Source organism: Corvus hawaiiensis, chromosome 26 (assembly GCF_020740725.1).
Source record: "Corvus hawaiiensis isolate bCorHaw1 chromosome 26, bCorHaw1.pri.cur, whole genome shotgun sequence".
Lineage (NCBI taxonomy): Eukaryota > Metazoa > Chordata > Aves > Passeriformes > Corvidae > Corvus > Corvus hawaiiensis.
This window is the reverse complement of record NC_063238.1, coordinates 15,800,146-15,822,365: the sequence shown is the minus strand read 5'-3', so window position 1 is coordinate 15,822,365 and position 22,220 is coordinate 15,800,146. Positions and strand designations below refer to the sequence as shown.

Below are 22,220 nucleotides of genomic sequence, written 5' to 3'. Positions count from 1 at the left end.
GTTCTAAAGCAGGTTTCTAATGGATGGAGAAGGACAGAAATCCAACCAGTTGTGAGGTGAAGTATAGCGTGTGTCTCCTGAATGGCTGCAATAGCAAAGAACTCCCTGGAAGATAGTTTACAGTGCTGTGACCTTTTGGCTTACGTATGCCATAGAAGCAATGGCTTAATGGTTCCACTCTTCAGGGTATACAGTCTCACTTTGGCAGGGAGCAGAGGATTATCTCAGAGGTATTTCTTGCTTGGAGTCTCCAGATCTCTTTCAGCAGCACTGGCAGCTCAGGACAACATTGTCCAGAGTCAGTGGCTTTTTATTTCCAATTCTGTTTGGCTCTTGCTTGAAAAAAATAAGGATTTGGAGAGCTCAGAAAGAATGACACGTACATATTAACAATAAACAGAAACTGACCCTTGGGTCATTTTTGAGACTGACTTGATTTCAGTGAAGTGCTTGCCATCTTGTTCACAGTAGTAGATTTGTGTAGCAACAGAACAACATGCCTGTGGCTCTTTGATTTGGTGAGATGAGGACTTGCAGGTTTTTTCAAGTGTTTCATCAATGTATGTTTTATTAGAAAAAAATTATACTTAATGGTGTGGCAGAAAAAAAGTTAAATATTACTTTAAGCTTGACTTACAGCAACTTTTTAGAGACAAATTGTGCTAAACAAATTATCCATGTATGTGCATTAGGACTTTATATATGCAGTAATACTACAAAACATATTTTGGGAATATGAGACATTTATACAGTGTGGGAATCATGCTGTTTGCAATAGATAAGAGGGAAAGAAGGAAGAGCAAAACATTTCTGACCTTGCGTTTTCTCTTACTTTGGGAAAGACAAAGTTCATGTAACATCTGCTCTAAGGTTATCTTCAGCTAATCATTCTTCTCAGAAGTTAAGGAAGATTTATGGACTTTTTGTTACTTTTCCATCTTTTTCATATTCATCGTGGTATTTTGTATTGCACTGAGCAAGTGATCCAGCCCCTTTCCTTGAGGAAAGCACCAGTGTGAAGTTTTCTTTCTCTAAACAGTACCCCATCAGAGTGATCTCATTTATGAGTGGGGATGTACCTGTGAACAAACTAGAACAGTAGCAGAAGGCGCAGGCAGGAAAGGGATGGAACATGAATATTTTGGATAAGATTTGGAATAATTGGTCTGTTGCTTCAGGGCACTATTGAGACTTGGTTTGCAGACAGAGTTATTTGTTGCATCAGCAAGTGGCCTTTAAAGTAGAGAAAATGGAGCAGAAAATCTTCTCCAAAAATCCTCAAGATTGGTGGATGACTGTAAGGGATAACTGTTGTCTGCAGGGTTCTGTTATTCCTTTCTGAATTTAATTTTTGCTTTGCACTCACAATCAAGAGATTACCCTTTATTTGATTGCTCTGTTTTGAAGCAGACAATTTCTGTGTCATACTCCTACTACAGCTTCAGTCATTGCCCCAAGGGCTCTTCGCCAGATAAGTCTTCCTGATAGATTGCAGCTGTTTGAAAAGTAAAAATTATTCATTGGATCAATTTTTTCAATATATAGAATAAATTACTAGTGTAAACTGCAGCTTATCTCCCACTGTGGAATTTGGCTTGCTTCACTGTTCCCGTTTATGCAGAGCATTTAAAACTGTAGATCTTATCACCAGCCAATAATGAGAGCAATGTTTTACTACCCATCCTCTCCCCAGTGCCAGCACACTGTATCCCATGTTTTGTGAATCAGATAGCAAGATCTAGAGTTCAGTCCTGTTTCCATATGGATAGGTTTGAAATTTCAGTTATCTTTAAGGAAGTTGACAAGTTGCTCAAAAAGCAGTGATAAAAAGGTTTCTATGAAAAAGGCATTTTCCATCTGTTTTGCAAACTTAAGCAAACTTTTCCAGGGAGCCTTAGAGGGCAAAGCAGCTATTCCTGCCGCTGCACTGCAGAGGGGACAGCAGCAGCAGAGCATGTCCGTGGGATGTGTTTACACCAGACCACAGGAATCACAGTAATTTAACATCCTGTTTATTGCTGGTGCTGTTCTGCAAGCACTCCCTGGAGAGGCCTGGTGTGGTGGTAGCCTCCATAGCAGCCAGGGTAGCATCACTGGATTGTACCTCTGCAGAGAGGAGAGGGCACTGGAAAGGGTGCTCCAGGTGCTCCTGGGGACACACCTGGCTTGGGAAGCCATCTAGCTTGAGGAGATGGCAGGAGCAGCAGAGGGAGAGACAAATGAGAGCCCTGTGTGTGGGAGAGTACATCAGCCAACCTTTGGAACCAAATACCACAATTTCTTGAGTATCTACATCTACAAAATGGTTGTAAAAATGAATGGATTCTCTTCTGTCAAGTTTTAGTGACCATGGAGATAATAAAGAAGTACGCATTTGTAAAAACAGGCCCATTCTTTGTGGAGCAGTGCTTGCTAGATGCAAGTTCAAATAAAAGACTTCGAGAAACATGCTTGTAATATGCATCACTCTCTCTTCAGCTCTTTTAAACATATTTTCTATTCCAGGATGCTGCGAACCACTCTGTGAGTGTCTCCCATCTGTTAGGACTGATGTGCAGAGACCTTTTATTGTCTTTAAGCTATTACAGTCCAAATAGGAAGTCAGCGTCTCAGTTACTGAGGACTCTGTCAAGGGCTCTCAGGCTCTAACACACCAACCAGACTTCCAAAGGCCCTTTGAATAACTGAATAGCAAAATCTGTTAGCTTGGCTAGGAGGAGGTGAAGGACTTTGAGGTGGCCTTTGATGCATTTTTCTTTTTTTCCTTGAGAAGTTCAGGTATATATATTTTTTTTAGAAGAAAAGTTCCTATAGTTGTACAGTAAAAGATTTTCATCTTAATTCTAGTAGCTGTCACTATAAAAAAATTGGTTTGTGTATAACAAGGACAGCAGAAACAAAGAAAGGCCCTTCATTCTGCATATGAATTAGTCTGCAAATACAAAGTTAGTGTGGAAAATGTTAATTTTATGTTCGACCACAATGGGCAAAGGCAGAAATCCTTAACTTCCAATTAGTGCATTATTATTGTCTCTCTCCTTCAAATACCAAACACCAGTTTTCTTTTTAAATGTGTGAATAGTAATGCTCACTATATGTTTTGAGATGTATCATTATAGTACTATGCTAATTCAATATAATATTTGGAAATATTGCCCTTTGCTTTTTGCTTTATTGTGAAAAATTATGGCTTTTACTGAAGAATGCTGATGACCTTGGACTATTTGTATGGACCATTCTCTTCTTATTTTTGTTTTTGTCTTTGGCAAGTGAGTAATTTTCAATCTCCATAATCAGCAACCAAACACAAGAGCAAGAAGATCATTTCTTTATCTGTACTGTCAGTATTTTGAGTTGTTAGATGGTAACCAAGTATTATTATAAATGCAAAGTATTGTATGGACTAAGAATATTTTGTTTGTAGCATGATGTAGATCTTTACTCATTATAGAAGAGTGGCTGTAGTTACTTTAGATGCATGGAGTCACAGCCGTGTACATGGATTTTCTTGCTGGTTCTTTGTTAGGATGTTGGTTTTGCCATTAATAATGAATTGAAGAAAATGAAAATACTTTTATTTTACCTGTAGAATGTAATTTCGGATTTTTATTTCTTTCAGAAGTGCTTCTGTTATTACTGGTGTGCTGGGTACAATGGTTCATTATATGATGAATCATGTTTTGGGTGTCGAAAGCTTCTAACAACATGCTTAATAGTATTGATGCAGTGCTCAGTATGACAATATCAGTGTGATGTGACTGTAGTCAAGTGATCAGAGTCAGATTTCAGATGTCTATTTATGAGAATTTAGGACATGTAAGTATGAGAGGGAGAGAGCAATTTAAATAGAGTGTTATTTTGTCCCAGTTACAGCTTATTAATGCATCCATATTTATATGGTACTTCCTTAGCAAAAGGTCCAGGTGTTTTGTTAACCACTGTCAAAAGCTGAATTTTGGGTGGAGGACAGTAGACAGTTAACATGGAATAAAAGCATTTTTGTGCTTCACTGCTTCTCTTCTTATCAATCCTAGTTAATTTTTTTATTTTTTATCATGTCCCTCTGGTGAGGATAGCAGTAAGAAATAGATAAGCACATGACTCCACTAAAACAAAGGAAAATGTAAGCCTTTTAGTAAATCTGAATGTTTAGGGCCTATGGGCTTCGGGTGATTATTGTTTAAAAGGTAGGATAAGGAAAGGCAAGCTCAACAACACTGGAAAGCAGGGGTATGTGACTCTAGAGAAGAAGGTTGGTTCTTTGATGATGAACTTTTGTAGCCAACATCCACCTGAAGTAACTGCAAATATTATTCCCTTTCCCCTCCCCGGGGCTCTTCTGATGCTGCAGTTTCTATCCCCATGCCACCTGGTCCTGGCAGCTGCAAGATACTGCTGTCCCTCTCATTGTTTGGTGGGAGTGGAGCCCTGGTGAGAAAACACTGCCTGGCCCACACTCAGACTGTGCTGGGGCAGCTCTGAAGCATAGGAGAGCCCTTACAGCACAGTGAACCAGTGCTTCATTGCTTGGAGCATTGCTGCGCTGGAGTCAGAGGTTTCTGGTCAGGGAATTGACTGAAAGCTTTGGAGTTGTGGGCAGGGAAAATGATTTTTTTTTTCTTTGCTTCAAGTGAACTTGGTTGTGCTTTTCAATAGGGTCAATTTTATCAAAAGCATCTGCTCCCACTACAAGCTTCTCTGCTCTAAGAATATTCTCTAGTACCCTTAAAATATGCTAAAGTAGTGACTTAGAGGAAGGACTACAGGCTTTTCGATCTAAGCCAGGCAAGTAATAAACAGTAGTCTAAAGACTTAAAAGCTAGAATAAAATTTGTGGTTTTAAAGATTTATTTGAGAGCAAGTCTTAAAAAATAGAAGAAAAAATAGAAGTGTGGTATAGGTGTGTCCAGATGGAAATAGTACTTAGTAGGGAGTTTGAAGGTAACAGTGGCCAGGAGCTGGCAGAGGAAATGGGACAGTAGGAGATTGGATGTTGCATTGGTTTGAAACACTTGCATAGCCTTGGACTTTTCTTGGACCCTCTTTTTCTCATCTTCTGGAGCTTAAACCCAGCCTTTCCTTGTAGAGAGCTTTGACTGGGGAAAATGTGATGGTTGCTTAACATTGATAAATTATTATCAAAAAAGCAATAAATTCATCAGCAAAATCAAGGAAATGATTGATCAAGAGTAAGTGTAGTAACTAAGTCTGATTTGGCCTTTAAAAAAAAGACACTTTTAATGGCCAGGCTGGCTAGATTGGTGTTTTGCAGGGATCCAGTGAAACCACTCTCCCTGCTGAGGAAGCAGGGAGACATGAAACTGAGAGACCTTGGATGGTGGTAAAAAGTCTGTCCCCAAGGACCTGTAACTTCTGCTGCTGCTATCTCAGCTGATTCATTGTAATTCGGCTATTTCATGAGTTTGGATTTACAAACACTTGGAAAGAAAGGATCCAAAACTGCTTGGTTCTCAAATGCAGACTGGACTGACACAAGTACATCCATCCAGAAGTTGGGAGATGTCATTTGGAGACTGGGATGTGGGATTAGAGAAAGGAAGTCTTCATAGTTCATGTAGTAGATACTCTTACAACTGATTTCATTACACCTAATAACAGTAACATAAGGGCTTTTGATTTCAGTCCACAGAAAATCGCCTTAGCAATGGTGGGATAAATGTTTTGGGAACAATTAATGCGTAACGAACAAGTTACTCTCCCCTCTGAGTGCAAGTACTGTTGAACAGCTGTGTGCAGGTTCAGCTTTCCAGCAGGGAAAGCTGGAAAGTACTGGGGCAATTCTTAAGGCATCAGCTCACACGTGATGCTGACTAAATGCAGATGGCTTAAGTGGTTCCTCTCTTCAGTTTTATGCCTTGCCTGTCTCTCAAAGGCTGTTGCTGCTGCTGCAGTACTGGCTGACTGATATATGAAATATGTGTGTTTGCATTTATGAGCCAAACTGTAAAAGTGGAGCAGAGTCACATAAGCCAGAACTTGTAGCTGCTAAAATTCCTGTGGCTGGGAAGCATGAGCAGTTTTCTTGTTTGCTGGATGCAGTTGAGGAGTGGTAAATATTAAAAATGACTGTCGTTCAAAATGGGCAGAGAAAAAGTCCAAAGTTTGTTTTATTTGGGCTATTAGCCTGTTAAATTGGATCAGGAAGAAAAAAGGATTCCAGTAGCTGAACGAGTATGGTTTAGCATGGCTAGAAATGGCAAGGATTCTCATGACTATTCCTGTTTTTTGCCTGCTTGTGAAGACTTTCACCTTAGGCACAGATGCCAGTGCTGACAATTTTAGGACATTGTAAAATTATTTGGAGTAAGGGTTAGATTTTCGGAACAGTAGTGCTTGTCATTGTAGGGGGGAGGAAAAATCAGAAGAGCTAGAAGAAGTTAGTTATAAACTACTTGGGGAAGCTTTGGGATTAGCTTCGGGTCTAGACTCTGACATCTCGACGCCAACTTGGCAAACACTTGCAACAACTGCTGTAGTGTGATTTTGCAATTCTGCAGAGGCCTGGATGGGAACATGTTAGTCCTGTTGCCACACACACAGAAGAACCTTGTTGGAAGTCTGATTACAAACACTAGGGATCAGCTTCTCCATCATATCAGGAACTTGTTATCACTTTGTCGTCATATGGTGCAGAAACGCAGATATTAATGGTTCATTCACAACTGGATGAAGTCACAGGGGCAGTTGGTGTAGTCTGGCCAGAGTGGGCTACAGAGCAACTAAAGCCTTCTCAGAAACTAAATTTTCATGCTGGGATATTAGGTAATTGGAAAATCATCTGGCAGTGTTGGTCTTGAGAAAGTGTAGCACCTCCATGTCATCCCTGAGGAAGGAGCTTCTGAGCCCAGAGGAATTTGGCATTCTGAGTGAAACACTCCTCTGCAGGCATGAGGAGCTGATGGGTGACAGATTCAGGATTCAGCTGATTATAGCAGATATCTGAGACCTTTCCAGTACTTGATGGTGACCATATGGCTGCTGTGCTCTTTGCAAAAGCCTTGGCTGGAGGAAAGAAGGGTTTCTACAGATATAATCAGAACACAGCAGGAATCATCATCAGTGTTTCGGTTCCAGGCACTGATGTGTTGCAAAAGACAGTTGTGAGAGTTAAGCTGTTGTGCATCATGGGAGAGTGTTGATCAGCATCTGTGTGAGTCCTTGCATCAGCCAGAAAGCAGCTGTGAACTGTTTCATGGGCAAGTTCAAGGTCTGCTCACTAAAATATCAAGAGCCTTGGACTGTAGTATAGTTTCAGTTAATGAACCTTCCACCTGATGGGTGAGATAAGATTCCAGAAAAGGGAGTGCACCCAGCACATCCTGTTCCTCTTGGTGACTTACTGACCAACAGTTGATGGGAAACAGCAGGTAGCTGACCACTTCTTATCTTGGGCTTTAAATTAGACTCCATCTGATCTGTTCAGTAGAGCTCCTGGCAAGGCACAGAGATATCTCCGGAGACCCACAAAGCAGAATACAGGGGGGGAAGTGTCCTTTTGTAAGAACAAAATTAACTTGATCTCTAGGAAGTGAGATGATGATTTTGGATGATCAGTCAACGTTTCCAAAAAATTATCTGCTTTGATTCCACCCACAAGGTGGAAATCCCACAAGGATTTCCAACCCACAAGGATGGAAAGCAAAAGTCTGCTAAACGTAGTGGGTTTGGTAGTTTTATTTTGGTGCGTTGACTCCTCAGAAATTTTACATTGTGAGAGAGTTTTCTTGGGTGAAAAAGACAGTATGTAATTTTTACAGACAAAAAAAAAATTCCTTCATTGCCTAAAAAAACCCCATGACTCCTTGAGCAATGGATCACTGAATCCTGGATCCTGGTGGCATTTGCCGTTGTCCAAATCTTCTCTTCCTTTTCCTGGAAAGCTGGCTGCTCTCCTTTCCCTTGTTACCCCTCTCCTCTGACTTACGCAGGTTCCCAACAAGACCAGGCTGAGGCAGGAACAGGCCCCTGTGCCATCATGCTGGCTCAGGCACCCATCACACCTGCAAAACAGCCTTCTCTCTCTCTCTCTCCCTCTCTCTCTTCCCCACCTACCCCTCCTGCGCCATTTTTATGCAGTTTCCTAAATACTTAAAATATTTGGTTTTTAATCTGACCAGGAAAAATTTAGGATCGGTCTTTCGTAGAGAGTATGGGAAGGTTAATACTGTTAAGCAGAAGCAACAAACTTACATCCTTTAGTTCTAATTCATGGTTTTTCTTTACCCTATAGAGGCTAATGTATGTTATTAATGTTGCTAGTAGTCTCACCCAATTTTGCATCTCTGTGTCTTCATCCAAGGAAAAGAAAACCACCTTAAGAACATACTTCGCTCTAAGAATATGAATAGCTGAAATTCTGAAAAATAAAAAGGGAACAAAGAGTTACAGAGAGTCACAGTAATCCTGAAAATTTTATACAGAGATGTATTTTCTTTTCTCACTTCTTTTCCTATTTACACTTAGTTAGTTTGCTTGTAGAAGCCTCTTGATATGCTCTGGTTGCCAGAAGACCAATGCTTGGAGAACTCTGCGCAGCGGCTTGTTTTTGTTACTGTGCTATGTTGGCTTAGTATTTGGGCTGGTATTAAAAAAAAAAACAAAACAAAAGTTAAATATTTGCTGATGTGTTTCCTGCCTCCCACTCACTGTGTTTCAGGAAATCTCCAGAAGAACTGGACATGGATAAAGTAACAGCAGCCATGGTACTCACCAGTTTATCCACCAGCCCTTTGGTCCGCAGCCCTCCTGTCCGACCCAATGGTAAGCTTTTGGAGCCAGGGGCTGTGGGAAGGGGTGTCAGGGCCCTTTACCAGGGGGATTGTTTCCAGGAGTTGTGGCCATGGTGGAGAACAAATGGTGAGTGGCTGTCTTCTGGTATGTTGAGGATCATACTGAGCTTTGCTCCAACCTAGTCAAAGTCTTTGGTGCAGCACTGGCAGAAATGAAAAGAAACATTTTCTTTAACTGTAGAGCAGCTCTAGTTTATTAAATGGGAGATGCCCAATCTGTAAATGGGATATGAGCACTTCAAAAAGTCTCCTGACCTCACTGAAACACTTAATTTTTCAAAGAGCTTTTTTCCATTTGCACATATACAATCTAGAATTGTAGAGTGGTTAGGATTGGGAAGGACCTCTGAGATCACCAAGTCCAACCATCAACCTGGCACTAGCACCATGTTCCCCTCTAAACCATGTCCTGAGTGCTGTATCCAGGAAACATGGTAGCAGTTGTTCTTGTCCTCCACTCCATGGAAATCAGATTTTACCTAAAGCCACAATAAGGCAAAGCACTTCCAGGTCACAGCCCTTGGCTGAGAGACCATGCGGTGCAATCTGTACAGCAAGAGGTCTGCTTCTGCTGGTGTAGGATTAGACCTCCAATTCCTGTGCTGTTTGTAACTCTGATGGTCTTCCATCAAAACCATAATCCCTTTAAAGACTACTTCATTCATGGTATAGCAGAAGACACACACACAAAAAATATATATAAAACGTTTCAGGTAATAAAGAGATTGGTAATGAAATACAGTTGATCCATGTGAGATTGACTCGAGCTACAGTAAATTCTTAAGAGTGTTTTATTTTAAGGAATAATTTAAACTAGGACAACCTTGTTAGGGTACCTCAGCATTGTTTGTATGACTCTGCCTTTTCTTACTCATGTGTAACTGCTAAAAAACACTAGATGCTTTCCTACTGTCAGTAATTTGAAGATTGAGGAATACATGCTTTTCTTCATGGGAACAGGCATGATCCACTGAATGATGTTCTTAAAGGAATTCATAGCAAATGTCCAATCTTTATAAACATTTTTGAACAAATGCTGTGGGTTTTCCATTTATTTTCGGAAAATGTAAGTTTTATCCATTTAGTTGGAATTCTGGCCATGAACACCCATGGCCCTTGTTAGTGTGCTTTCCAGTGTTGAAATCCAGAAGTGTTTATGGAATACCAGTGCTCTGAGGAGCGCTGGGAAACCACAGGCGGTGACATCCCTGGTGACTGTCACGCCACGGGACAGGATGTTATCAGCCCCTGGGAAAGGCCAGCAGAAGGGTATAAGCACACCTGCTCTCCAGCTGCTCAGCTCACAGACAGCTGAAGATGGACCTGTGCTGATGTGCCAGGCAGGGATTTGGTGTGGCCAAGGCACACATATCCCCTGCTGCATTCCTGTCCTGGGGAGCTGCTCTGCTGTGGGTAAAGCAGTATCTGCCACCTTAGACAGTCTGAGCAGGTGACACCTTTCAGGAGCTGCAGTGTACATTAGCTGCAGCTGTTGATCAGAAAGATCTTCCTAACAAGCCCTTTTGAATTGCTAATAGGTAAATAGTGGCTGTTTAACTGCCTTTGATATTTCTTAGCATAGTCTGAGTGCTCTTTGATATTTCTTCATATAGCTTGTCTACTTGTTTCCCACAATCTGGGAAGACTAGCCTGAAAAAGTAATTCCTATGTTTTCCATAGTCACAGATAAGATTTGAAGCTGGTTTTGGGCACCTTCTCCCTGAATAGCTTAGTTTTGCCTCAGTCAAGGCTTACTAAAGACTTAAATAGAAGTGTAAAGACGTGATAATTTAAAGCTTATTTGGTGTTGCAAGGCTAGGCTCTGATCCTAGTAATATAAGCAACAAATTTATTAGCGATTAGTTTTTTCTACATGCTTTTCCAGAAAAGGGCAGTTAAGTAGCAGTATAATTAAAGGAACATTTGTTAAAACAAATGGAATTTTGCCTAGAAGTAAAAAAAAAACATTAGCATTAATATTAAAGTCAGATCCATGTGGAATTCCTGGGGATGATCACCCGTGTAAACTGGATCAGTTTGGCCCTTGTTTGTCTGCAGCTGAATAATATTTGGTCTGGTTCTCTTTCACGCAACTCCAGCAGTGTGAAAAGAGCCCCAAAATAAGAGTAAGTTGCTTTTATTTATATATTAAACTTCTTTACATGGACAGATTTGTTAGTATGAATGAGAACCAGTGTTTGGCTTTTTCCTGTTGTCAACCTCATTCAGTCTTTTCCATGCTACTTGAAAAATGTTCTTGATTTACATCTCTTTCTCAACAAGGTGAGGAGAAGCTGTAAACACTGAGAATAGAAAGCACCACCATAACTGTGTCAGAAAGTAGTAATTGAAAGAATGTTCCTTTGTTTTTCTGAAGACATGGAAATTTTAAGCTATGCTGAGGTCACAAGTTGATACCAGATGTATTTTTTGGCTTTGGCACAAGACTGAAGTACCAGATATTTAAAAGAAACAAAACCCAGCTTCATTACAGTCACATGAAGTGATCATGTGTCTGATCACATCACAGTCACATCATGAGACAAAACATGACATTTTCATATGTTAACTTAGGAGCTACCAGAAATGTGTATGTCCTTTTCCAAAGAGGAACTGGGAGGGCTGGAGAAAGAGGGTCAATTCCATTCATGCTGTGTAGCCCTGATCAGTAAATCAGTACTGCTGCCTACTCAAGGGGGCACTGCGTTCTGTTTTTTTGAGCGGCTGATGTTAATCATTAAGGATTTTGTCCCAAACGAACTGAATTAGGAGAAAAAACCCAAAAATTCATTGGTTTGGGGGTAAGCTTTTGATAGCTCACTTTCTTGCCAATACCATTAGTTAAATTTTTCTGTAAGAAATTGAGAAGGAATGAAGGAGTGACTTCTGCAGATCTTTTAAAGACAGGCACTGGCTTGAAAAGACTTGTCTCACATTTAAATATTGTTTCATGAACAGATAAGATGTTATTTGCTTGCCAGCTCCTAAGTCAGGTATTGCGCAATACTCAGGCACCTACAGCGTCATTGGGAAAAGCTTCCAATGCCTGAGTTAAGGAGAAGCTGCACCTAAACCATCCCTGCACGTTTGCCCAAGCCCTGTGAGAGCCTGAGGGTTCTGGCAGAGCCACCTGTGGCTGCACCCTGGATGTCCTGGGGCCATGCCTTCGCTGGGCTGATGACCTACATACTCCTCTGCTGCCAGAAGCCCTTTAGGGACTGGCAAGAGTGACATGCCGGCCTGAGGACCTCTGCATGTGAGGCATGGCTCAAGCTGTGCCTCAGACTGTACAGGCAGTGCTGTTACTCCCACCCATGGTGTTGCAGAGTGTAAGCTGTTAGTTCGAGTGTCTCCTCACCATGTAATGTCAGGGGAACTGCTGCACTGAGGAGGCAGTTCCTCCAGTGAGTAGGTGTGGAGGTGATCGAGTTTCTGTGTGTTCCAGTTCTGAAACCAGATGCCTGTACACCTGTATATCCCAAGGGATACATGCCACCTCAGGCAGAGATTCAGATTAGGCACAGGCATGTGTACTGAGAGATTATAAGAAGTGTAACTGTGGGGTTTTTTGGTGTTTTAGTACTGGGAAGATGATCATGTTTTTGTGGATCTTAGTGTTCTGGGGCTCAGCATATATGTCCCCTTCCCAGGGGATCTCCTATTGGCCATACAGTGGCTTGGAGCTTGCTTTGGTGCTGCACCTTAGTCATGCGTTCCTGTTGAAAGTTGAGGATGTATTTAGAATCATAGAATAGTTTGGGTTTGCAGGGACCTTTAAAGGTCAATTTAAGTGTTTTCCTTAAATCATACGTGCAATATCTGACTGTTTTTGCTGTTTATGCTCCAGAACAGGTTATCTTTTCAAATGCAACATTTCTTTTTAGAAAAATACTTTGCTGCTTTTGCTTCTTTGTTTGTTTGTTTGAAATAAAATAAAAATCAAGTGTGGAATATGTAACTTATGTGCAGTGGGTTAGACATGGTTGTCCTCTCTACATCCAATGCTTTCATTTTCCTTTACTGAATGTACAGTTAATTACCAACATGGCATCTAAACCTTAGAAAAAAGAGCTCCTTAGCCCTATCGCAGTGATACTGTTGTAATAACGGCTGTTGTTGTTCTTGACAGAATCCCTGAATGGATCTTGGAAAGAAGGAGGATTTGTGCCTTCTAGTACCAGCAGCAGTGGATACTGGAGCTGGAATGCTCCCAGTGACCAGTCCAACCCATCCACCCCATCTCCACCTCTGTCAGCTGATAGCTTCAAAGCTTTTCGGACACCTTCCCAGCCAGATGATGGTATTGATGAAGGTGAAACAAGCAACCTTCTCTTTGATGAACCCATTCCTAGGAAGAGAAAGGTTAGCCTCATGTTAAATTCCATACCCATGGGCAGATAGGATGTTGGTAGGCTTACTTCATTGTGAGAAAGGAACAGGTCACCCAAAGAGCTCTGCTTCTGTATCCTTCCTTGGCATCCAGTTAACGTAGGGACTTCGCCTAGTCACTGTGTCTCATTCAACGTGGTCACCTCCTGCACACACATGCTGCCATCAGGACCACATATTTCCTGCCAGATGGTGAGGTGCTACAGAGCCTCCTGCTCAGAAAACCCTAGAGTGATTTCCAGAAGGTGCTGCCTCTGGCCATTCAAGGGATTTCTGTCTTAGTTTGACAAATTCTGTGTGCAGGATGCAACAGGCAGCCTTTACATGTCATCACAAAAACCGACTATGGCCTTAATACTCCTTGTTCCCTGAAAGTGCTGTTTGTCTGACAGCATGTCAGATACCTTAATACTGTGAAGCTTTCTCTGCACAAACGTATGTAGTGAAAAAAGGAGAGAGCGAGCTCAAACCCCGTGGCTTTTGATATAGTATTAGCATTATCCAAATTTATCCTCAGTTGAAGTGCCAAAGCAGGCTAAATAAAACATGACATTAAAAAAAAAGGTCCAGAACTAACCCCAAAAAAGCACCGTTGCTAGCCAGCAAGCTTCTCTGGAAGAAAAAGAAAACAAAGAGATGGCACTAGTCCAAGTTTCCTTCCCTCCCAACACAACAGGACAGATTTTACATAGCAAGATGTAAAAGGGCTTTTTGTAAGGAGAAAAAACAGAATTTATTCCCTTAGTGAATTTGTTTCTGGCTCAGTCTGAGACAGTTCATTGCTTCATCACCCGCAGGAAGAAGTTTTAATGATTGTTTAAACCTGTTCAGATTTATCCTCTTGCTCCAGAAGCTGCTTATTTGCTGACCCATGTGGTTCCTCCCTTGTTGGTGGGAAAGGGGTGTAAAATGTTTGTGCATCTTGCTAAGAAGGAAAAAAGGTATTTTGGAGGACACCATTATTAAAATAAATTAGAAGTTGGAGCTGAGCATTACGCTAAACAGAGAAACAGTTTGGGGGCGTTTGGGGAGAGGAGGAGTAGGAGTGCAGAAGTGTCCTGCTTTTGCCTTTTGCTTCTCAGTTAACTTTCATCTTACTAGCACCACTCTTACTGCTCAGCTGTGATGAGACAGATGGGTTTGCAGCTGCCATCTTTATTGTTTTCTAAGTTGCTTTCCAATATTTCTATTTATGTACCCACCATAGGTCTATTACACTATCTGTTCTGTTTCACGGGGATTTTGCTTTGTATGGCAAATGTTTTATTTAGATAAACAGTAACATTCCATGACAAACTTGGTTTTAAATTAACTTGCTTTCTGCAGGTTTTTTTTTTCTTTATTCTGGCTCCAGCATGGTACTTGATCTGAGTACAAGTTAGCACTTTTAGAAGTTGAAACAAAAATGTTCAGGTTATTTCTTCTTCAGGGTTGCAAAAGTCAGAAGCAATAAACCTGGAAATAGAGTGACTGATAACCTTACTATTTGCTTAAAAGTTTCCTCTAAGGCAGTTATTCCTCACCAAACCATTTATGTTCCATTATTTTCTTAAATAAAACATTAAGCCTGGATAGGTAATTTTTGGAAAGGAAATGGAAGAAATGTAAGCATGTTCTTTATTTCTACTGAGTGAGCTTTCACTTGATTGTGTAAAAAGTGCATGGGTTTTTGCAAAGTCCTACCACTGACAATAAATCCAAAACCACAGTGTAGCTAGGAGGCTGATTTTACCATCAGACTGGGGATGGATGTTAAACCATTCTGTGTTCATAAAGATACATAGGGTGTTCATGATGCCATATTGGAATTCCTAGGATGTCAGTTGTAAACATGGCCTCCATCTTGTTGCCATAGTTGGTGGTTGGTTGTGTGGTTTTGAGCTGATAATAGTATTTAGTATTATATTATAGAAGTAAGAAAAGTATCGATCAGAATTGCTAGATAGATTATATTTCATTTGAGAAAAGGAAAAGAGTTCTCTATCTATTTGACTGATAGTTGTATTATCTAATAAAAAAATAGATAGGCAATTTATGTGCAATTTATTCCAAAGTAATTTTTCATACAAACAGTATGATCAGGTACCTCAAATCTCAAAGCCCTGAGCATTCATGCTTTAAAACAGGAGATGTTAGACTGCAGGGTAACTATGCGAACATGCTGCTACAGTCAACTTGTATCTTAAAAAGCCCATCAGCTGAGATTTTTTTTAAAGTTATATTCTAATCATCATCTTCCAAACAAATACTGAAACCATCTTCTGGCATGCAGTTCCAAAGGGTCCACATTGAAGAAAGCACCAAGAAGCTTTTGTTCAAGGCACAATGAAATGTACTGAACCCTTGGGATGTGCTTGTTCCTCCTCTTTCTTTTTTCAATTGACTTTTATATGAATATATTAATTTAATCTTATATGTAACTAAAATTATAGAATAATAATACAGTATTTTGATGCTCTTCCTTGTGTTAATAATGTGTTCTGTAATAATAGAGAAAATTCTTTTTGAGATGTACAAGCTATTTAGAATTCTTTTTTTATTTAAACTGTACAAAAGTAGTTTCATTTTGGGGTAAAATTAGCTTTTACATATCTCTAGAGTTTGTAACATCTGTGTTGTTCTAAGGCTACTTTTCTCCAGAGTCTTCAAAGTGTTGAAGATTGGCCTAGTTATAGCCTTGTTGGTTGTGCTCTAAATCAATGATAACTCAGTGGGGATCAATGAAGTTATATTAAAGAATATAAAAAGAATACTTAAATGAGATTATACCTGTTTTGTTGGGGGTTTTTTTTATATTGAACACAGACCGATAGCTTCTCATTCTCTTGTCTGAGTAAAGTCTACAGCAGCTTCTGAGTGAAACAAAAGCAGATTGTGCCAGCTCATGGTGAATATTGTCATAACAGAAGCTATGTTTTTCTGGCACAATATTTTTTGTGCTGCAAATATCGTGAGCAGAAACATTCATAAGAGCTTGCTTTGCAAAGACCTTAATTTAAGAAGGTACCTTGGATTAAGTGAGAAGTCTCATTAGGGTTTTTTTGAAAAGTGTAGGAAGTTTTTATATCATCTATTTCCCTTTGTGGAGGAACTGAAACTTAAAAATGGAAAAGTATTGCCAATGAACAGAGAGAGGTAAAGTTTTGTCACAAGCTGCTCCTGCAACTTTTCACTGTGATTCTCTTGATTTCAGTAGGGTGACACACTTAACAAGAGACTATTAGACAGTTACAGATTTGGAGTCAAAGGCTCTGAAGCTTCACAGTGTTTTGTAACTGTTTATCTGTTTTGGGTAGTTTGAGGTTTTTTCTACCTTCATAGAATTACAGAGTCACAGAAACACTGAAGTTGGAAAAGACCTGTAAGAGTCCACCGCTCAACCCAGCACTGCCAAGTCCAGCACTAAACCATGTCCCAAGCAACACATCTACATGTCTTTTAAATAACCTCCAGGATTGGTGACACAGCCATTTCCCTGGGCAACCTGTTCCTATGCTTGACAGCCCTTTCAGGGAAGAAATTTTTCCCAATGTGCATACAACTTGCTTACAACTAATGTTGCTTTACGCATAATTTTCAGAACTCCATGAAGGTGATGTTCAAATGCCTGTGGAAGAACTGTGGGAAGGTACTGAGCACAGCTGCAGGGATTCAGAAACACATACGGACCATTCACCTTGGGTAAGAGGGAAGTCTGTTTGGAAGTCTAAAGGACTTGGTATAGAAGAGAGCAATTGCCCTTGGCTGGAGAGATGAGCTGGATTGTCCTTGGCTTCTCTGTCTCATATCCCAGGTTTCTGAGGAAATTGCGGAATAGTGTGACCAGGTGAATGAGCACTTATTCCAACAGCGAGGCGCTTTCCTGAAATTGTGTCAACTTTGTTAGAAGGCCAAATATAGCTCGAGGTCACGCTGCACTTCCCTGTCAGCTGCACAGCTCAGTGCCATTACATCATATGTGCTGTCTGCACATCACATCTGGGATGGCACTCTGTGGTAGACAGGTTCAGGGTCTTGCATGAATACTTTTCAACTTCGTTTCACATCAGGTCAGGTGCTTGTGCCAGTTCTGAGTTGAACTAATGCCAAAAAAAAAAGCCAAAAAACCCACCAAAACCACAAACCATGAAAGAAACCTTAAAAAAAAGGAAACTGAGCTGCATGTTGTCAGGGGTTGACCCCAGTCGGCAGCTAAGGTACCACAAAGCTGCTCACTCACTATCCCCTTTCTTCCCTGGGAGGGGAGAAGAATCAAAGGAATAAAGAGTAAACCTCATGGGTTGGGACAAGAACAGTTTAATGGCTTAAACAGAATAAAACTAATAACACTAATGATAATAATAACAGTAATACTAATGACTCTAAGACTTGTAATGAAAGGGGAGAGAGAGACTGAAGAGATAATAAAATAAAATAAAACTGAAGAGAAACAAGTGATGTACGTTAGAGTTTCTCACCACCTGCTGACCAAAGCCCAGCCTGTCCCCAAGTAGTGATCAGCACCTCCCAGCTAACTCCCTCCAGTGCATTTACTGAACATGACTTTCTATGGTATGGAATATCCCTTTGTTCTGGCCATGCTCCCTCCCAGCTACTTGTGCCTCTGCTCACTGGCAGAGCATGGGAAGCTGAAAAGTTCTTGATCTAGAGTTAGCAGTGCTCAGCATCAGCTAAACCATCAGTGTGTTATCAACACTCTTCTCATCCTAAGTCCAAAAGACATATCTCTGTGCTAGCTACTTGGAAGAAAATTAACTCCAGCCCAGATGAAACCAGGACACATAGGTATGTTACTTGGACTAGAAGCAAAAGCAAATGAACCTTTTAGGACACAAGTTTGTTTCAGAGCTCTAGTTTGCAGCTGAACTCTCCTGTGCAGTTCACTGAGGGATGTACCTGTCTCGTATATAATTACAGTGGGGACTCACAGTCTTCACCTGTTAGGTGAAAATACATCTCTGTTGTGTAGGTCTGTGTTACCCACGGCTTAAAAATTAAAGCCACCATAAGAAAGATCTGGAGCTCAGAATGATCTTGAAAAGGTCATAGCAATTACTGTTGGGCTTAAAAGTAAGGCTGTGGGAAACAGAGAAAATCTCTCTCAAAATACAGTTAGGAATGTTGCTTTGTGCTTTATACTGTGGGGACATCCTCTGTGGTGTGGGAGAGGGAGAAATAAATAGCAAAACCTTTCTGGAATTTGCTGGAGTTAGCAACTTTGTTGGAGAGTGTAGTTTTTGGTGAGTGAATGGCTGCATTTTGATGGATGGTACTTCTGGTAGAGCCCTTCAAACCTGCTGGACCTATGTTTTCTCAGTAAGTTTTGGTTTGGACTTCAAGATAACGTGTAGTCAGCTGGGAACTACTGCTTTGACTGGGCTGCTTCGCTGTTAGCACTTGGGCTCAAATGCACATCAGATGAAACTTTAAGGCAATTAAACCTTCTACATGCCCTCCTTCAAAAAGTCTGCTTCTGGAGAGCAGGACCAGAAAGTCCTGGCAGTGGCAAGCCAGCCCGTATGACTCCTTTCTCTGTGTCTGAGTGAGTTGCATGGTGAGACTGTTTTCTAGCAAATTCTTCCATTATGCTACAGAAAATTACGGTGAATAGCAGCCATAGCTATATTTGGTATAATTAAGTAACTTCCGATAAGATTGCATATTGTTTTCTGTAACAGGAGCAAAGTGTATCTTGCCTGTGTCTATTAGCTTTGCTGTGACTTTTGAAGACAGAGTGCATTGAGATTCTTGTTAACTTTACAGCAGTTACACATGAGAAGCTGACACTTGACCTGAAGGAGTTAAACATCTACTCCAAGGTCAAAGAATTAGTCAAGAATGACACAGAGAAGAAAAAAAAGTAATTCCTACTTCTTTTCCCTTCAGACTAGATGATTTTCCTCTCCCCCTTCCCTGCAGCCAGAATGCAGATAAAGTAGGAAGGGTTGAAACTGCAAATTGATAATATTAATATATTTGCTTGTGTATCTAGAACGTAAAATTCACCCTGTGGTTCTTGCTTTCATTTAATCAATTCTTACTTCTGTGTCTCGATACAGACGTGTAGGAGAGTCTGACTACAGTGATGGAGAGGAGGATTTTTACTATACAGAAATCAGGCTCAACACGGACTCAGTAGCTGATGGCTTAAGCAGTCTTTCTCCAGTCTCTCCATCTTTAGCATCTCCTCCTTCCTTTCCCACCCAAGACACAATCCGTCCTGAAACTTCCTGTGCCAAAACCGAGACTAAATTGATGACACCTCTGAGCTGCTCAGCTCCTACCAACCTCTACCTCGTACACACAGACCATGCTTACCAGGTAACACCAGTGGGATGAGCTCCAGTGATTACAGTAATGCTGCTGTTGTGTAATGAAATGTCACATCACAATGTTTGGGTTTTAATGGGCTGAAAGGTTTTCAGGGCAGTCAAAGGCATTTTTTTTATTTAAATTGAGATGTATTCTTCTGAGCTCATTGTTTATTTGTTTATGTGCCCACCACAGCCGGTGGATTTTGGGGTGCTCTTTATGCAGGCACACAATAGGTGCATGCTTCAGGTTGAGAAGAGTTGATCTGTGTATCCCACTGCCTACATCAATTGTCACTGACCATAAGGAGAACCCAAGGTGACATGCTCAGATGGGGTCTCCTGCATTATAAAAATTCCCATCCCGTCAGCTGAATCCCTTCCAGAGTCTTCATTTCAGCTCTGCTTTTATTGAACAAGTACAAGCTCTGCTTGAACTGTAAACAAGTACCCAAAGGATGCCAGGAACAATTCATTTCCTCTTTTTGTACAGTGTGAGCTGTCAATTTGCAGATGTGAAGTAGAGCAGGAAGAATGAAAAAGCAATTATGGTATCTTCCTATTTTTGGAGGTAATTCTTTTCAAATGGCAAAAACTGCTGTCCCAAAACGTTCCAGCTAAGTTTCAACAGAAGGCATTAATTACAAAACTGCACTAAAACTTGACATGTTTTGGTCTGGATACTGCAAGAGAAAAGAGGATAGAGGCTTTGAAGTAGTGTGGTCCATGACCTGCATATGCACTGGAGAACTGAACTCTGTTAAATTTATCAGATGCAATAACTATCATATATAGCATTGTGCAGATATAACTTCTGTGGTTTGTTTGGAGCACACCTACTAGAAGGCCAGAGGGGACTATAGAGAATTCACAGGCTTATTTTAGACTTTTGTGCATGTTGAAAAGCTTGGGTGGAAGCTTGATATCGCAGGTGGAAGCTGCATCAGGTAGCATGCCAACTTGGGGACTGATGAAGCCAGCTAGTAGAAAGACTTGCTTCTCAGTGTAGCTTAAGCTCTGCCTCAGAGAGTGAGGCAACAAGTCTGCTGAGAAGTTTTGCTTCATTTGGGATTTGCAGTCCTGACAGTCTGCCCTGCTGTTTGGAGACCCCGTCAACCCTTTTTTACAAGGACCCTCTGAGTAAAGCACTTGCCTAAGGAAATCCTAATTCAAGTGTTCAAGGCCCTTGAATTGGATTTAAATTGATGTATTCCATGACGCAAGACTACAAGTGCCTGGGCCCTGTCAGCTTTTCAGGTTGCTCTGGTTTCAATGCTTAATTTCATCAGTGAGGAGTGACACAGTCCACACTGTTCACAGCTTGCTAATTGGAAGCAGGAGGCAGGGTCCCTGCTCAAGCATTCAGGCTGTCCTGGCAAAGGAAGCAGCTTCTGTAGAGAAGGTCAGTGGCATCTTCTGCCAGGATCTCTCCAGCCGTGCAAGAAGAGTCAGGAGGCAGGGTGGAGGTTCAGATCTCACCAGCCACAGGAGAAAGTGGAGATTACTTCATTGGGAGCAGCTCAAGGAACTTGGATAAGGTTCCTGTTAAAAAAAAAGAGGGGGAAAAAAAATACGGAGCCCGAAGCTTGGTCACAAGAATCCTAAAGAGATCTGTTAATTGCCATTTCCTGTATGACTGGAAAATGTCAAATAGACTACTTGTAGAAAGGTATGAGGAAAGTGAGATAAGTGCTGATGCTCCTCCCTGACCCAGTCCTACGGGTGAGGAAAGATTTAGAAGAATAATTGAAGAAATTCTGGAAAGTACAGCAGTTGAGGTGAACTGCAGTGGGAGAGCCCCAGAGAAAGATGATGCTAGAACAGCCTGGGAAGCAAAGAACAAGTCCGTCTGGATTCAAGGAGAGCATTTGATCTTAAAATGTATAGGCAGTATTTGTTAAGCTAGAGGTTAAATTTAATGTAAGAGAAGGAGCTGGAAAGTCATGGAGAACAGCAGTGAGTTGTTTTGAAAGGGCTTTTGAATATCATTAATGGAGTTAAATGAAAAGCTGTTCCTGACTCCGATCTCATTTTCATTAAATCATTTCAGTAATACACAAATACTATAATAAACTTCACTGATAACAAACTTGGGAGACATCAGCAGTAAAGGAATTATATATCAGGCTTACGTGACTGGGTGATCTTAAGAATAATAGGTTTTGGATGCAGTTTAATGTCAGAACATGCAAAGTCCTGCATCTGAGGAACTAATGAGATTTTTCTGCTATAAACTAGGGTAGTTAGAAAATTATGTGAGAAGGAAACCTGTGTTCATTAATCAAGCACAGAATGACCACAAGCCAACAACAATAGAGCTGTGAAGGGCGAAAAAAAAGTAGTTATTAGTCCTCTTGGTTAAGAAATATCTAGGAGAGACAGGGGTTTTAATGCCATTATACAAGACCCCCCACATGACTTCATCTGAAATCCTGGGTAGAGTTCTGGTCAGCCAAATTCGATGTGATGGGCTCCGGCCACAAAAAGTAGAAATAACGTCATCAGTGTAAGAAAGAGGGCAGGGAGAACATAGGCGGCCCCTCCAGCCCTGGGACTGATACCTCAGGCAAAGCAAGGGATGAGGAGAGGATGGAATTGCTGCCTGGGAAGAAAGTGAGAGGACAAGCATGAGAGGGGAAGAGGATGAGCACAGGCTATTTCAGATATAAGGGTAATGTTGGCACAAATAAATAAGTAAATACAAATTATT

At 40.9% G+C, this 22,220-nt stretch overlaps 1 protein-coding gene across 6 annotated transcripts in view; it reads left to right on the top strand.

Annotated features, from left to right (window-relative positions):
* Window positions 1–22,220, top strand: part of ZNF704 (zinc finger protein 704) — a 104,999-nt gene that overhangs the window by 56,777 nt on the left and 26,002 nt on the right. For all 6 annotated transcript variants that reach the window (XR_007208313.1, XR_007208312.1, XR_007208311.1 and 3 more), the window contains exons 3-6: window positions 8,678–8,781; window positions 12,940–13,172; window positions 16,780–16,880; window positions 19,259–19,520. Coding sequence is in view for 2 of the 6 variants with exons in the window: in XM_048329231.1 (XP_048185188.1) it covers window positions 8,678–8,781; window positions 12,940–13,172; window positions 16,780–16,880; window positions 19,259–19,520 (700 nt within the window). In the remaining 4 variants the exon portion in view is untranslated. The remainder of the gene's footprint in view (window positions 1–8,677; window positions 8,782–12,939; window positions 13,173–16,779; window positions 16,881–19,258; window positions 19,521–22,220) is intronic.